Consider the following 15,577-nt stretch of genomic DNA (forward strand, 5'->3'; position numbering starts at 1 on the left):
TTTAAAACTCAATTATCGTATAGTGCGCACAGCTCAAGACCGGATGGCCGAAAATAGTCATTTCAGAAGGGTCTAATTTCACGAATAAACGTAATAAATAAAGAGTAATATTACACTCCCCTTTTCTCACAAAAATGAAACGTAGTTTTTAAGAGTTACAACATTGGACTTTTCAATGAGGACCGACAAATATAGCATCTCTGCTCGTTTATTTAAGCGGCAGCTAATAAGTAGCGGTACGTAGGGTCGTGTTAGGATGTTACATACTTTAGCTGTACAGTTTTGCAAATAATAGTTTGCGTTGTTGTTGCACTTTTATGTTATGGCGAAAAAAGTGACTCACGAAGTACGTTGATTCATGAACATTAAGTACAGCTATTTATCCGTGATAATGTGAAACATAATTAGTGTTGTGATTTGGAGCGCTATGTGTAGGAAGTATATAATTCCCGTTGCTGTTCGCCGATACATAATTCTCGAGCCTGATAGCGAATGACAGGACAGATGCATTCATAGGTGTGAGTAATCCTGATGTTGAGTGATCATCGGCTTGCTATTGGACTACTTGGAACTTGGACAACTATAACTATTTAACACTTTGTGGATACAGTTGGAGTGTACTTCTTATGCTTAAATTCATGAAAACAAGTGAACCGTGTTCAGACAAGAATCAATGTTTATTTAAAAAAAATTGAAGTTAATGTACTTGTCCTACAGTGACGGAAAATATTAAGGAAATGATGCAGCAGCTGTATCAGACGCTACCCGATGACAGACCTATTACAAGTATTCAGATAGTTGAGGATGCAGACAAGTGTCCTCCTGGTTTTACTGTTGTAAGTGATTACTGAGCAAAAATATGTTGTGTGAAACATATTTGTGCGATTGAGTTTTGATCAAGATGCGTATTTCAGGTATCAAGAACACATGATCAGGATTCCGATGCAGATTTATGGAGAGAAGCAAAGGTATTTGGTCGCAAGGTTACTCGTTATGTGTGTCACTCGAAGACAGAAGGCATTGCTGATTATATTGTCGAATCTGTACTCATTATCAACGAGAGAGAAGTCCCACCAGATGGTTACTCTGTCTTGACAAGAACGGCTGATACAGGTTGTTATTAATGTTAAATAGCTCTACTTACTTTTTTAGTGTTCAGTACTAGCCGTGTACTTCCCTCATTTTGTGTAAGTGTACATCCATGCATAAGGATACTGCTTCAGTTGTTTTCTGTTCTGCATGTTTTAAGCTAACTTTGCAGATATCTTTAATGATACGTCTGATTCATTTCCCCATTATCTGTACCATCTAGCATTTATTGATATGCAGTACAATTTCAACTTAATGTGCTATAGTCAGGTGGAATGGTTGGTAAAAATGTATTTTGTAAATGTAAAGCTTCTTAACAATCTGCCATATGATTTATAAGAACAAAAGATGACACATAATTTTATTGCTGTTGACTATATTTTGTCATTATACATTACACGAGCACTGCTTCCAAGGTCAAAATTATCCTGTGGTATTATTTATATTAGATTCCTACGCTCTTATGCAGTGATACTATACTTTCTGCGAAATGTGTATGTTGTTTACACATCAGCAGTCAGGTAGCAAAAACATTACTGGAACAGCTTTGCTGAATATTGTTCAGTGTTTTTATGAGTTGCGATGAGCATTCTTATTGGTTTTTATTTTGTAGTTGCAGTTTCATATAATGACATGTTGGAAAATGTACCTCTGGCAGTTGTTTTCTAAACTGACTGTTATATTGCTGCTGTTCTCACAAATAAAGTGGTGATAAGAGACTGACTTATGTCCCAAGCTGTTTTGGACCATATGGCTGGAGATAGTAATTTCTGTTGAATACCAGGCTTGTTCCTCGTATCCTATTTGAAAACTGTGGCAAGTTTCAGTATTAGTATTAGTTTACCTCTGATTGTCTTATTGTTGATAAGACAATGCATTCTGAACATAAAAGAAAATGAACTGAAAAATAGTTTGATTTGCAGTGCAATGACATGTTACAGAGGCTTGTTCGTTGTACACTGGTCCTTTTTGAGTTGTCAGATACAGAAATAGAGTTTAGTTACTGAACTAGTTTCATGTTGGACAGTCGTGCACTGTTAGAAAATATAATCTTCATTGACTGACAAGATCCAGTGACACATTCTCATGTCAACGCAGAGTAGACCTGCATTAAATCCAGTGTGTGTATAGAGAGTTGTCTAAATATGACAGACTTTTAAGCATTATAATAGTGTCCCTCCTCCTCAACCCTTTTTCTTTTCATATTTTATGAATGATATACGTAGTTAATAAGACAACAAACTACTGATTGGTGTGTTATTAAATAAAGTTTTCTAAATTTATCTTCCAAAAAGTTTGTTAAATGTGGTGTGAATAGAGACATTAAACAACAAACTACACAACAAATCGTGTGTTACAACAACCTATAATTTGCATTCATTGGCTTCGCCAGCTTGCAACCAGACGGTTAGCTTCCAACCTAGTGTAGCCCATAGGCTATGCTAGCCCATCAGTCCGTCACCACAACCAAGACCCCTGTCTGAGACATCATTGGGCAGATGATATCTATCATTAAGAAAACCTGTATGTGCTGTTTTGTAAGTTCATGCACTTGTTCATTCATTTGTTCCCACATTATGTGCTATAAATCTTATCGTGAAAGTGTCATTTACAGTAAAATTCCATTAAATAAAGTTTGAAATCAACAGGAAGCATGAATATTATTCAAGTCTCTAACATCATGTGCAACAACACATTGTCTTCCATGATGGTTGAATTGTTTGATGATGTCTTATGCTAAGGCACCTCCGTATATCATTGGGTATGACCAGTTCAGTGTCTGAAAATGATCATACAACTGATAGTAGTTGGTAACAAATATCAGCTACTTGGGCAGTGTAATAGTGTTCCAACATCAAACTGCTGCATTCTTTAAAGCTGTGCACCACTGCTTTAGTATAAGATTCTCGGTAGCTTCATTTATTGATACCTTCATTTCTAAACCAAATAATGTGGGGCACTGGCTAAGGTACTGAAATAACGTTTGGCAGCAGTGGGCATTAAATCCTCATCCAGCCATAAATTTTTATATTTTCTGTGGTTCACCTAAATTAATTGAGAAAAATGTTGAAATTGTTCCTCTACATCAATGGGACCTTAAACCCATATTTCTTCCCTCCTTCATTGGATAGACATAAGGAGTAATACATATGCTGTACATATATCATACATTAGTTGTATGCGGTGACTTCAATATTAATTTCGTATGTGATTGTGCAAGAAAAAGGATGTTGGAATATCTTGTAAATTCATATGATCTGATGCAGACTGCATTTTTTCTGACCAAGGTGGAAGGGAACAGTTGCATAACCATAGACAGTATTTTTATTCATACTTCATTACTAAATGGACATTCTGTTACTAAAAGGGTGAATGACCTTTCAGACCATGATGCACAAATTTTAACACTAAACTGTTTTTGTATGCAAACAGATGTTGTAATTAATTACAAACTATGTAGGAAAGCTAATCCAATGGCAGTAGAGAGCTGCTTAAATCTCATTGAGGAATAAGAGTAGTAGGATGTTTATAGTGCTGATAACATAGATAACAAAATATAATGCTTTCCTTAACACATTTCTCATGCTCTTTGAGTGTTGCTTCCCATTAGAATATTCTAAACAGGTGGGAATTTTGTCAAAATGTGAGAAGTAGTCACAATCAAGCTACAGTGTCCCATTACAAGCGGTATTCTAAGGTGCTTAAAAATGTTATTAAGAAGGCAAAGAGTATGTTGTATGCAATTAGAATACATAGTTCACAGGATAAAATTAAAACTATGTGGTCAAGTCATGAAGGAGGCATCTGGTCAGCATCACAAAATCTATGTATAAAGTCATTACATAGTTAAAATGTTTCTATCACTGATAAGTTAGGTATAAGCACAATTTTAAACACTCATTTTCTCAACATAGTTAGTGAATAATGAAAAAAAAAAATAAATAAAAAAAATAAAATAAATAAATAAATAAAAAAAAAACAACAAACTTTGTTTCTACAGGGAATCATATAACTCTTGGAAAATGCCTGTCTGAGAGTGATATCTGAAATACTCCTCGGTGATGCTGACAATGGGGAGGTCGAGTCCATAACTAAATAACTGTAGACTAAGGACCCTTGTAGATATGATGAAGTATCTAGCAGAATACTAAAATACTGTGCTGCACATGTTAGCTTAGCCACACTTGTAATTTTTGTATTAGGAATGGTCAGTTTCCTGAACAATTAAAGTACTCGGTAGTAAAGATGCTTTATAAAAAGGCAGAAAGGGATAATGTAGCCAATTTTAGACCTATTTCTATGCCATCAGTGTTTGCCAAAGTTATTGAAAAGGCTATATATGTAAGGGTAATTGAGCATTTAATTTTACATAATTTGCTGTCAGATACTGTGAGATACTGGATGGATTAAACAAAAGGTTTCGAATGCTAGGTGTATTTTTTTTTTTTTTTTTATTTAATTAAGGCATTTGCTTGTATTGATCGCAAAATATTGCCCTAGAAGTTGGACCATTATGGGATATCGGGAGTATCTCACAATTGGTTCACCTATTCCTTTAAGGCAAAAGGTCATTCTCCACAGTATTGAGAATGGATGTGATGTGCGAGCCAAGTGGGACACAGTTAAATGGGGGGTGCCCCATGGATCAGTGCTGGGGCCACACCTATTCCTTATTTATATAAACAAAATGCCTTCTAGTATTACAGGTGATTCTAAAATATTTCTGTTTGCTGATGAGACTAGCTTGATAGTAAAGGATATTGTGTGCAATGTTGGCAATGTTAGAAATGGTTCAGTTCAGGATATATATTCATGGCTTGTAGAAAATAAACTAATGGTATCTCACAGTAGTACTTAGTTTTTATGGTTTCTAACATACAGTTCAACAAAACGTGGCGTTTTAATAATGCAGAATTGGCATATGATTAGTGAGACTGAACAGTTCAAACCTGTAGGTGTTCAGGTAGACAGTAAACTGTCGTGGAAAGCGCATGTTCAGGACCTTGTTCAAAGACTTAATGCTGCCGTTTCTACTAGTAGAACAGTATCTGAAGTAAGTGATAGTTTGACATGGAAAAACAGTCTACTTTGCTTATTTTCATTTGCTTTTGACATATACTATAACATTTTGGGGTAACTCTTCCCATTCTCAGTGTATTTTTGGCTCAGAAATGTGTGGTTCAGGCATTAAGTGGTGTAAGTTCGCAAGTTGACCTCTGTTCATTAGTCTGGGTATTCTGCCATTGGGCTCATATATATATAACCTCAAGGATGGGTTTTATTTGTTATTTTACACACACACACACACACACACACACACACACATATATATATATATATATATATATATATATATATATATATATATATATATAGATAGAGAGAGAGAGAGAGAGAGAGAGAGAGAGAGATTCCACGTGGGAAAAATATATCTAAAAACAAAGATGATGTGACTTACCGAACGAAAACGCTGGCAGGTCGATAGACACACAAACACACACACAAAATTCAAGCTTTCGCAACAAACTGTTGCCTCATCAGGAAAGAGGGGAAGGAGAGGGAAAGACGAAAGGATGTGGGTTTTAAGGGAGAGGGTAAGGAGTCATTCCAATCCCGGGAGCGGAAAGACTTACCTTTTATAAGGTCCCTAAGGTAAGTCTTTCCGCTCCCGGGATTGGAATGACTCCTTACCCTCTCCCTTAAAACCCACATCCTTTCGTCTTTCCCTCTCCTTCCCCTCTTTCCTGATGAGGCAACAGTTTGTTGCGAAAGCTTGAATTTTGTGTGTTTGTTTGTGTGTCTATCGACCTGCCAGCGCTTTCGTTCGGTAAGTCACATCATCTTTGTTTATATATATATATATAGTGTGTGTGTGTAAAATAAAAAATAAAACCCATCCTTGAAAGTTCAGTAAATTTATTATTTTGTTTATTCTCCATTACTATTCTACACATAAGATTCTGATCCTCTAAATGCTATATACAGTCTTACTCAGCCAAACGTTAAGAATTTACTCAGTAGATATTATCTGGTCATTGACAAATACAACTGTATTGAAATATTTATTATTACATACATTGTGTGTGCAGGTCTTAATATTTGGCTTTTTTTTTTTTTTGTCACAACACGCCATCTGTTCCAGAAACATGTCAAAAAAATTGGTGGCATGCTGCACCCTTGTCATACATCTCAATCAGTTATTTTCTTAAAATTGTGACTTCTGGCAGTAGCAATTTCTGCACTTCTCCGAAAGCATTGTATTACTTTTATAAGGTCTAAAGGTAAACCTCTTTTCTCAAGAATTAATTACAGTTTTAAAATTGTTTCTTGAATTATTGCCCAAATAATTTTTTAAAAATTTATATTGTTGACATACTACTGCGCTCTAAGGGTGCCACAGATGACAACCAAAGAGATCCTGTTATGAAAAGAAATATCACCCCAGACCATCACTTCTGGTTATTTGACCTTATGGTGGGTTACAGTCATTAATGAGATTCCAGGCCGAAGACATGCATGGAGACGACGTGGACAGCAGTGGGATACCAACCTGACTGTCACCTGCTATACGACCCAACAACCAAGGGTATGCAGTGCCATCTCTTATCATAGCACGACCCCCTTAGGTTGTCATCTATGGCACCCTTACGACACAGCAGTACCTCAACAATAGTCTATGCCCCGTTTTGTTGCCCTTCATGGATAGCCATCCTGGGCTTACCTTTCAGCAAGATAATGCCTGCCCGCACATGGCAAGAGTTTCTACTTACTATCTTCAAGCTTTCCAAACCCTACCTTGGCAAGCAAGGTCGCCAAATCTCTCCCAGATTGAGAATGTTTGGACCATTATGGGCAGAAGTGTAGTGTATTTCAGGGGCCTTTTAATCATATAGGTCTTTGTGCTTTGTCAAATTCTTCTCACAGAGTCATATCTCCCCACTCATCTACACCAACTTCCTCTTCCCTCTCTATAACATTGTCCTCAAGTTTGTTTACGTTATATAGATGCTCTTATATATTCCTTTCAGCTTTCCCTTCTTTGCTTAGTACTGGCTTGCCATCTGAACTCTTGATATTTTTGTATTTGCTGCTCTTTTGTCCAAAGGTTTCTTTAATTTTCCTGTTAAGTGGCATCTATGTTTCCCCTAGTCATGCATGCTTCTACATTCCTGCATTTGTCCTGCATTCTCATTTTGCACTTTGTCACATTTTTCAGATGTATGTATTCATTTGTGACTGCTTTTTGTGTGTTCGATGGTCCACTGCCTACACTATTTCATCTCTCAAAGATAACCATTCATCTTCTTGCACTCCTTTCCTCCATTTCAATTAATAATTATCTAATACTTCTTTGAAATTCTCAACAGATTATGGTTCTTTCAACTTACCCAGGGCCCACATACTTCCTTTCCCATATTTCTGCAATTTCTTCAGTTAATCTGCAGATCATAACTAATAAATTGTGGTCAGTCCACATATGCCGCTGAAAATGTTTTGCAGTTTATAATCTGCCTTCGATGTCTCTGTCTTAACCATTATATAATCTGTTTGAAATCTTGTGGTATTTCCAGGTCTCTTCCACTGACGCAACCTCCTCTTGTATTCTTAAACCAAATGTGTGCAGTGATTAAATTATTCACTGTGCAAAATTCTACCAGGTGGCTTCCCTGTTCATTCCTTTACACTAGTTCATATTCTCTTACTATTTTTCCTTGTCTTTCTGTTCCTGCTATTGAGTTCAAGTCCCTCATCACAACTAAATTTTTCTCCTTCACTATCTCAATAATATCTTTTATCTCATCACATGTTATTTCAACTACTTCATAATTTGCAGAGATATTACACATATAAACTTGCACTACTATAGTGGATGTAGATTTCATGTGCTTCTTTGGTATTATAATGAATTCACTCTCAGAAGTACTGTTATTCCTGCTACCACACTTCACTAATTCCCACTATATCTAACAATGAACCAAAGATCTTGCTGCCACTGGGGTAGCTTGCATGCCTCTATGATAAAGATAGCCATACCATAGGTGCAACCGCAACACTGGGATATCTGTTGAGAGGCCAGACAAACGTGTGTTTCCTGAAAAAGAGGCAGAAGCCTTTTTGGTAGTTGTAGGGGCAACAGTCTGGATAATTGGCTGATCTGGTCTTGTAACATCTACCAAAACGGCCTTGCTGTGCTGGTACTGTGAATGATTGAAAGCAATGGGAAAGTACAGCCATAATTTTTTTGATCGCATTAAGCGCTATTGTATTTTAAATGATGATGACATCCTCGTGGGTAAAATATTCTGGAGGTAAAATAGTCCCCCAATTTTATCTCCAGGCAGGGAGATGTCATCATCAGGAGGAACAAAACTGGTGCTGTACAGTTCAGAGCGTGGTATGTTAGATCCCTTAATTGGGCAGGTAGGTTAGAAAATTTAAAAAGAGAAATGGATAGGTTGAAGTTATAGTGGGAGTTAGTGAAGTTCGGTGGCAGGAGTAACAGGACTTCTGGTCAGGGGAGTGCAGGGTTATAATTACAAAATCAAATAGGAGTAATGCAGAAGTGCATTTAATAATGAATTAAGAAAATAGGAATGTGGGTAAGCTACTATGAATAGCATAGCCAACACATTATTGTAACCAAAATAGACAAGAAGCCCATGCCTACCACAGTAGTACAAGTTTATATGCCAACTAGCCCTGCAGATGATGAAGAGATTGAAGAAATACATGATGGGATAAAAGAAATTAGTCATATAGTTAAGGGAGGTGAAAATTTATTTGTGGCAGGGGACTGGAATTCGATAGTAGGAGAAGGAAAAGTAGTAGGTGCATATGGACTGGGGGAAAGAAATGAAAGAGGAAGTCCCCTGGTAGAGTTTTGCACAGAGCATAATTTAATCATGGCCAACATTTGGTTTAAGAATTGTGAAAGAAGATTGTATATGCGGAAGAGACCTGGAGGCACAGGAAGGTTCCAGATTGATTATATAATGGTAGACAGAGATTTTGGAACCAGATTCTAAGTTACAAGACATTTCCAGGGGCAGATGTGGACTCTGGCCACAATTTATTGGTTATGAACTGTAGATTAAAAGTGAAGATATTGCAAAAAGGTAGGAAATTAAGAAAGTGAGACCTGGAAATTTCATAGAACAAGAGGTTTTAGAGAGTTTCAAAGGGAACATTAGCCATTGGACTAGAACAGGGGAAAGGAATGCAGCAGATGATGAATGGGTAGCTTTAAGAGATGAAATAGTGAATGTAACACAGGAGGTATTTAATTTAATTGATGAAAGGAGAAAATATAAAAATGATGCAAATGAAGCAAGTAAAACGGAATACAAACAATGGAAACTCCAGGTAGAAAAGATAGATTGCTACTTATCATAAAGAAGACACATCAATTTGCAGGCAGGCACTATTAAAAGACTCTCTCATATAGCTTTCGGCCACAGCCTGTGTCAGAGCACGCGCGCGCGCACGCACACACGCACACGCACACACACACACACACACACACACACACACACACACACACACACACACAAAGAGAGGCAAGCACACCTTATGCACACACAATCACCAACTCCAGCATCTCAGGCCAGAATGCAATTTAGAAGTGTATTTCAAGAAGCAGCTGTATAAAAAAATCAAGAGCTCAGATGGAAAACCAGTCATAAGGAAAGAAGGGAAAGCTGAAATACGGAAGGTGTATATAAAGGGTCTGTACAAGGGGGATGAACCTGAAGGCAGTATTATAGAAACTGAATAAGAGACAGATGAAGATGAGATGGGAAATATGATACTGCGTGAAGAATTTGACAGAGCACTGGAAGACCTCAGTCAAAATAAGGCCCCAAGTGTACATGACACTCAGTCAGAACTATTGATAGCCGTGGGAGAGCCATCCAAGACAGAACTCTTCCATCTGGTGTGCAAGGTGTACGAGACAGGTGAAGTATCTTCAGACTTCAAGAAGAATGTGATGATTTCAATTCAAAAGAAAGTAGGTGCTGCCATGTGTGAATATTAGTGAACAATCAGTTTAATAAGTTATGGCTGCAAAATATTAACTTGAATTCCTTACAGAAGAATGGAAAAACTGGTATAAGATGACCACAGGGAAGATCAGTTTGGATTCCAGAGAAATGTAGGAACACACATAGCAATACTGACCCTACGACTTATCTACTAAGACAGGTTAAGGAAATACGAACCAATGTTCATAGTATTTGTAGATGTAGAGAAAGCTTTGAGAATGTTGACTTGAACCACACTCTTTGAAATTTTGAAGGTATCAGAGGAAAAATACAGGAGGCAAAAGGCTATTTACACCTTGTACAGAATTCAGTCGGCATTTGTGAGAGTCGAGGGTCACGAAAGGGAAGCAGTGGTTGAGAAGGGAGTGAGGCAAGGTTTTAGCCTATCCCCCTATGTTATTCAATTTGTACTTTGAGCAAGCAGTAAAGGAAACCAAAGAAAAACTTGGAGTAGGAATTAAAGTTCAGGGAGAAGAGATAAAAACTTTGAGGTCTGCCAGTGACTTGGTTATTCTGTCAGAGACAGCAAAAGACGTGGAAGAGCAGTTGAATGGAATAGACAGTGCCTTGAAAGGAGGATATGAAATGAATATCAATGAAAGCAAAACAAGGATAATGGAATGTAGTTGAATTGAATCAGGTGATGCTAAGTGAATCAGATTAGGAAATGAGACACATAAAGTAGTAAATGAGTTTTGCTATTTGGGCAGAAAAATAATTGATGATGACAAAAGTAGAGAAGATATAAAATTTAGACTGGTAATGGCAAGAAAAGCATCTCTGAGGAATAGAAATTTGTTAACACTGAATATTGATTTACGTGTTAGGAAGTCTTTCCTGAAAGTATTTGTCTGGAGTGTAGCCATTTGTGGAAGTGAAACGTGTATGATAAACAGTATAGATGAGAAGAGAATAGAGGCTTTCGAAATACAGTGCTACAGAAGAATGCTGGAGATTAGGTGGGTAGATCATGTAACTAATGAGGATATGCTGTATAGAATTGGAGAGACAAGAAATTTGTGGCACAACTTCACTAAAAGAAGGGATCAGTTGAGAAGACACATTGTGAGACGCCAAGGGATACCACCAGTTCAGTAGTGCAGGGAAGTGTGGGGAGTAAAATTAATAGAGGGCAACAAAGAGATGAATACAGTAAGCGGATTCAGAATGGTGTAGGTTGCAGTAGTTACTTGCTGAGGAGGTGTACACAGGATACAGTAGCGTGGAAAGCTGCATGAAACCAGTGTTAGAACTGAAGAAGACGACGACGATGACAAACTGTGAACTTGATTAATGGATTTAACATTCCACACTCTGAACCACATGCCCTAGGTTAAAGTAACTGCCATTGTTTCCCTTGACCTTAAGTTGTTTGCAGTACTGACATAGCAAGGCCATGTTGGCTAATGTTACATGGCCAGAATCACTCATACATACTGTTGCTCCTGTAATTACTGAAAAAGGCTGTACATCTCTTCAGGAACCACAGGTTTATCTGGCATCTCCCCAGCTTCCCCTCCATTTCTGTTGCACTTAGTCCTGCTATCTGTATCGTTCAGCCTTCAAGCCACCTCACTTTGCCAATGTCTATGGTGAATGGAGAGAATTAATTTCTAGAAAGCATTAATATTAGTGCGGAAAAAAGATTTTGTTTTCTAATCCTAAATTTAGCATTATATTTATTTATTTTCGTGCATAATACCTGTGAGATATCCTGATTAATTAACAACTTAGGAGCTGGATACTGACAGTATTGTGGTGTTTTACTGTTTTTTAAAGACTTAATGGGCCAACTGTTTTATTTAATTTTCAGGCATGAACTTGATATTAAGTATGTACCGCTCATTTTAAAGTTTTTGTGCTCACCAATTTTTCCCTCCCTCAGATCAACGAGCTTGGAGAAAGCGGCAGCTGTGCTACAGGCTTGCTAAGCAGACACAAGCAAAAACGGCAGTCACTGATATTATAGTGCTAAGCAGGCTGAAAAAAGCTCCAGATGGTTTTTCACTGGCAGGGTAAGCATTTTTTTAATTGTAACTCATTCCATTTATGTAATTATTGAATTTTAGTTTGATTACTTTCATCTTTTTTTACTGGTAAGTTTTCTGCTAATCACAATCTTTCTCTCTGTAATCAGACATGCTTGTTTATGTTGTGTTCGTGAACTAGTACCAAGTGGTAGTCACTGTTTCTGAACATTTTCCCATTTATTAGTAGCATAATGTACACATTTTACTAAGCCTTCACTTAGTCCTAATCATCTGACCACATAATTTTACACAGTATGCTAAGAGTAACTAGACAAATAATTAGCATATGTAGATAAAAATCGCTGTGCTTCACACTGAGTGGCAGAGTGTAACACTGTCAGCAGCTTAGATGATAAGTATAGTAATGATAATAAATCATAATAACTGAAAGTTTTAAGCTTTATAAAAGGAAATAGAAAGATAAGAAATTTGTAAATGCGGACAATAAATGACAACACAGAGGCTACTAACTCAGGACAATGAGTGGAAAAGAGAAGTGATGTGAAATAATAGAGTTCAGCAAAAAAATTGGGAAGCTAATATAATGCTGCAGCAAAGGAGCTGTTGAAATGTAGAGAAATTACAGGGGCATAATTAGAAAGGCAGAATTGAAAAAAAATGTGTGTTGTTTCTTTAAATTTGAAAATAGAGGTAAATAGGAGGTAGAGAGAGAGAGAGAGAGAGAGAGAGAGAAATAAATATTTGAAAGGTGACAGGGGGGAAAAAGTGTTTAACGAAATACGAAAAGTATGGACCATTTGTGAATAGTGCTGCAGTTTTCTGCGCACATAAATTTAATTAGATAGAGGCAGAAGCAGAAACAGTGGCTCAATATGAAACTTGCCCAATACTGCTAGTTGCCAGGGTAGGCATCAGATGGGAGTGCGTGGTGTGGGACAGAGAGAGCACACTGATAGTGGCTCTAATTGTGTTCTGCTGCTCTCTATACAGAAAAGTTCACACAGCCAACTTGTTACTTTCACACCATTATAATAATGAAAAGGAAAGTGTATTTTATTAAGCTTCTTGTTGCAGTTATGTTTTGTTAGAAATTATTTCATGATCTTCAGTTACTCTGCCCTTCGGGGCTTGGCCATGAATGGCTGGTAATGGAATGTTGATTCGAGGTACCTCAAAGTGAGGGCTGGGCAGTGGCACCAGTGCTCTATAGTTTAAGCTGTGTGCATCCTTCCATAACAAAAACTGACATACTGTCTTTGGAGAAACACCACAATCTCTTATTGTAAAACAGATTATTTTGTTTGTTTGGATTGCTTTAATGCCCACAGCAACACCATGGGTATAGATGCTGTCTGTTGTTTGCTGTTTGAATCATACGTTTTTGTGATGTTTTCACCCTTTGATGAATCACTTGTTTTAATCAAGAATTTCCAAAAACAGTATTCTTAAAAAATTTGCATGCTCTCATTTTATCCCCCCCCCCCCCCCCCCATTCTTTTTATGTGCAACCATTAAAAATTTTCTGTTTGGTTTGATTTACTCTGGAAAATTATTTCATGTCAGTAGGATGACATTAACCCATGCTGATTGGAGCAACGAATTTCAATATAGGGAATTTTACGTTTCATAGTTTTTAGTAAGTGTAAAAGTTATTGATGACTGCATAAAATCAAAAGTAATACCATTTTACTTTTTAGGATGCATTTAGTATTCCTGAGAATATTTCCTTTATGGTATTTCTTTCTTGCAGTCTAGGTATAATGTGTGGTGTTATTGAACACAGTGCAATACAAATTCCTCTTCCTCCTCATCCATGGTCTGTGATGAAATAATTTAATACACTTTTCAGCAGAGTCATTAGCAGCTTTTGACTTCTTAACTATCCTTTCAGCATCTAAATCTGAAGTGCTGCTCATCTGTGTTAAAGGGCTTTGTTGAATAAAACTAGGCTTTGTTGAATAAAACTAGTATATATAAACTTAAGGGTAGAGAACTGATCCGTGCTCTTGCGTGTCATGTAGTTGGCTGTTTTCTGTGAGTGGAGATGATGACAAATTAGGAAATGTAAATTAATGAATTAAAACTAATAATAAGTGTTAATCAGAATAACATTAAACTTACCACATAATGGCCCATCCAATTCTCCACAAAAAGGGAATATATATCTTTTCCATTTGTAGATTTTCCCTGTCTAAATTTGCCACCATTTTGATTTTGGTTTGTATGTCTATATCATCATCAGAAAGTGATAAGAGAGAGAACTGTTGTGATAAACAACCACAAATGAAGACCAAATTTCCATATAGCTGCTTTTGAAATCGTGGAATCTATCCTTTTGTGTGATCTTAGATCTTTTGAGAATCAGAGCTCCAGAGGAGGAGCTTTTACAGCTCCATTGCATTAAAGCCACAGTTTGACACAAAATCTTATGGGAGATAAGGAAAGGGAAGGTACTTTATTTCAGTTTTGATAATATAACATCGCCAGAAACTTTAATTTTTTTACAAACTCCATCTCCTTTAAACCATACAACAACGGACTCTCTCATCTATTTTACGATGATTCCTTGGCACTACTTAATTGATGTGATATCTTCGTGATTGGAAAATATGAGTGATGCAATCAGTAATAAATAAAAAACAGACTGCATTGCTTGTGAGTGTACTAATAAGCTGAGGTGACAACAGTGTGACATCTGTGAACAATGTGGAAGATCATGTTCCTCATGCAAGTTCACACTCAACTCGGCATGGGTTACACGGCTTTGACTACAACAAAATCTTGTACAGACATTTTTAAGGATCATTCAAACAATATATGACGGTGAGCACTCAAAAATATTGAAGTCAGAAAATAAGGGACACCCTAATGTATAGTTTGAAATGTACAGGGTAAGCATAAAGCCTCCTGCCAAGTACAGACATTTATTTCTAAGGAACTATGCTGTATACTGCTATATGGTTTGTTGCAAATTGTAGCTTAACTCGTAAAGTTTCTATGGGAATACTTCATGTGCATGTTGCCCTTCAGTTACAGTAATTTCAACCATGAGTAGTGTTTAAACAAGATGGTGGACTGCTACACTGAGAGTTATTTATTTGTCATTCTTGGATGACACTTTCCTTACAAATGGATCAGTAGAGATGGTCCAACATTGTGGCCATCATATCCACTAGACATTACCCCTTTTCACTTCTTTATGGGATTACATTGAGGATAAAGTGTTTATTTCACAAGTTGTTGATGGACAGATTCTTACTGCACCAGTATAAGATGGTGTAGAGGTAGTGACAGAACAGATGTTGGCAAGTCATGGAGAGAGAAAGACTAGCTTTTGCATATTATACTGACATCTAATGGAGCACATGCGGAAATGTACCTGTAAAAGACTCAGAGTGAAACTATCTTTTGCAGCAACCCACCTAGCTATATCTAACATAGTTCCTTAGAAAT

The 15,577-nt window shown here is 37.0% G+C and overlaps 1 protein-coding gene across 3 annotated transcripts in view; it reads left to right on the top strand.

Annotated features, from left to right (window-relative positions):
- The first annotated feature begins 228 nt into the window (after window positions 1-228).
- LOC126248699 (multivesicular body subunit 12A) overlaps window positions 229-15,577 on the top strand; it is a 49,675-nt gene continuing 34,326 nt past the window's right edge. For 2 of the 3 annotated variants that reach the window (XM_049949984.1, XM_049949983.1), the window contains exons 1-3: window positions 229-836; window positions 915-1,113; window positions 12,019-12,148. In XM_049949984.1, the coding sequence (XP_049805941.1) occupies window positions 738-836; window positions 915-1,113; window positions 12,019-12,148 (428 nt within the window). In that variant the 5' untranslated portion in view covers window positions 229-737. The remainder of the gene's footprint in view (window positions 837-914; window positions 1,114-12,018; window positions 12,149-15,577) is intronic. The other variant, XM_049949982.1, reaches the window with a different exon arrangement.

Source organism: Schistocerca nitens, chromosome 3 (genome assembly GCF_023898315.1).
Source record: "Schistocerca nitens isolate TAMUIC-IGC-003100 chromosome 3, iqSchNite1.1, whole genome shotgun sequence".
NCBI lineage: Eukaryota > Metazoa > Arthropoda > Insecta > Orthoptera > Acrididae > Schistocerca > Schistocerca nitens.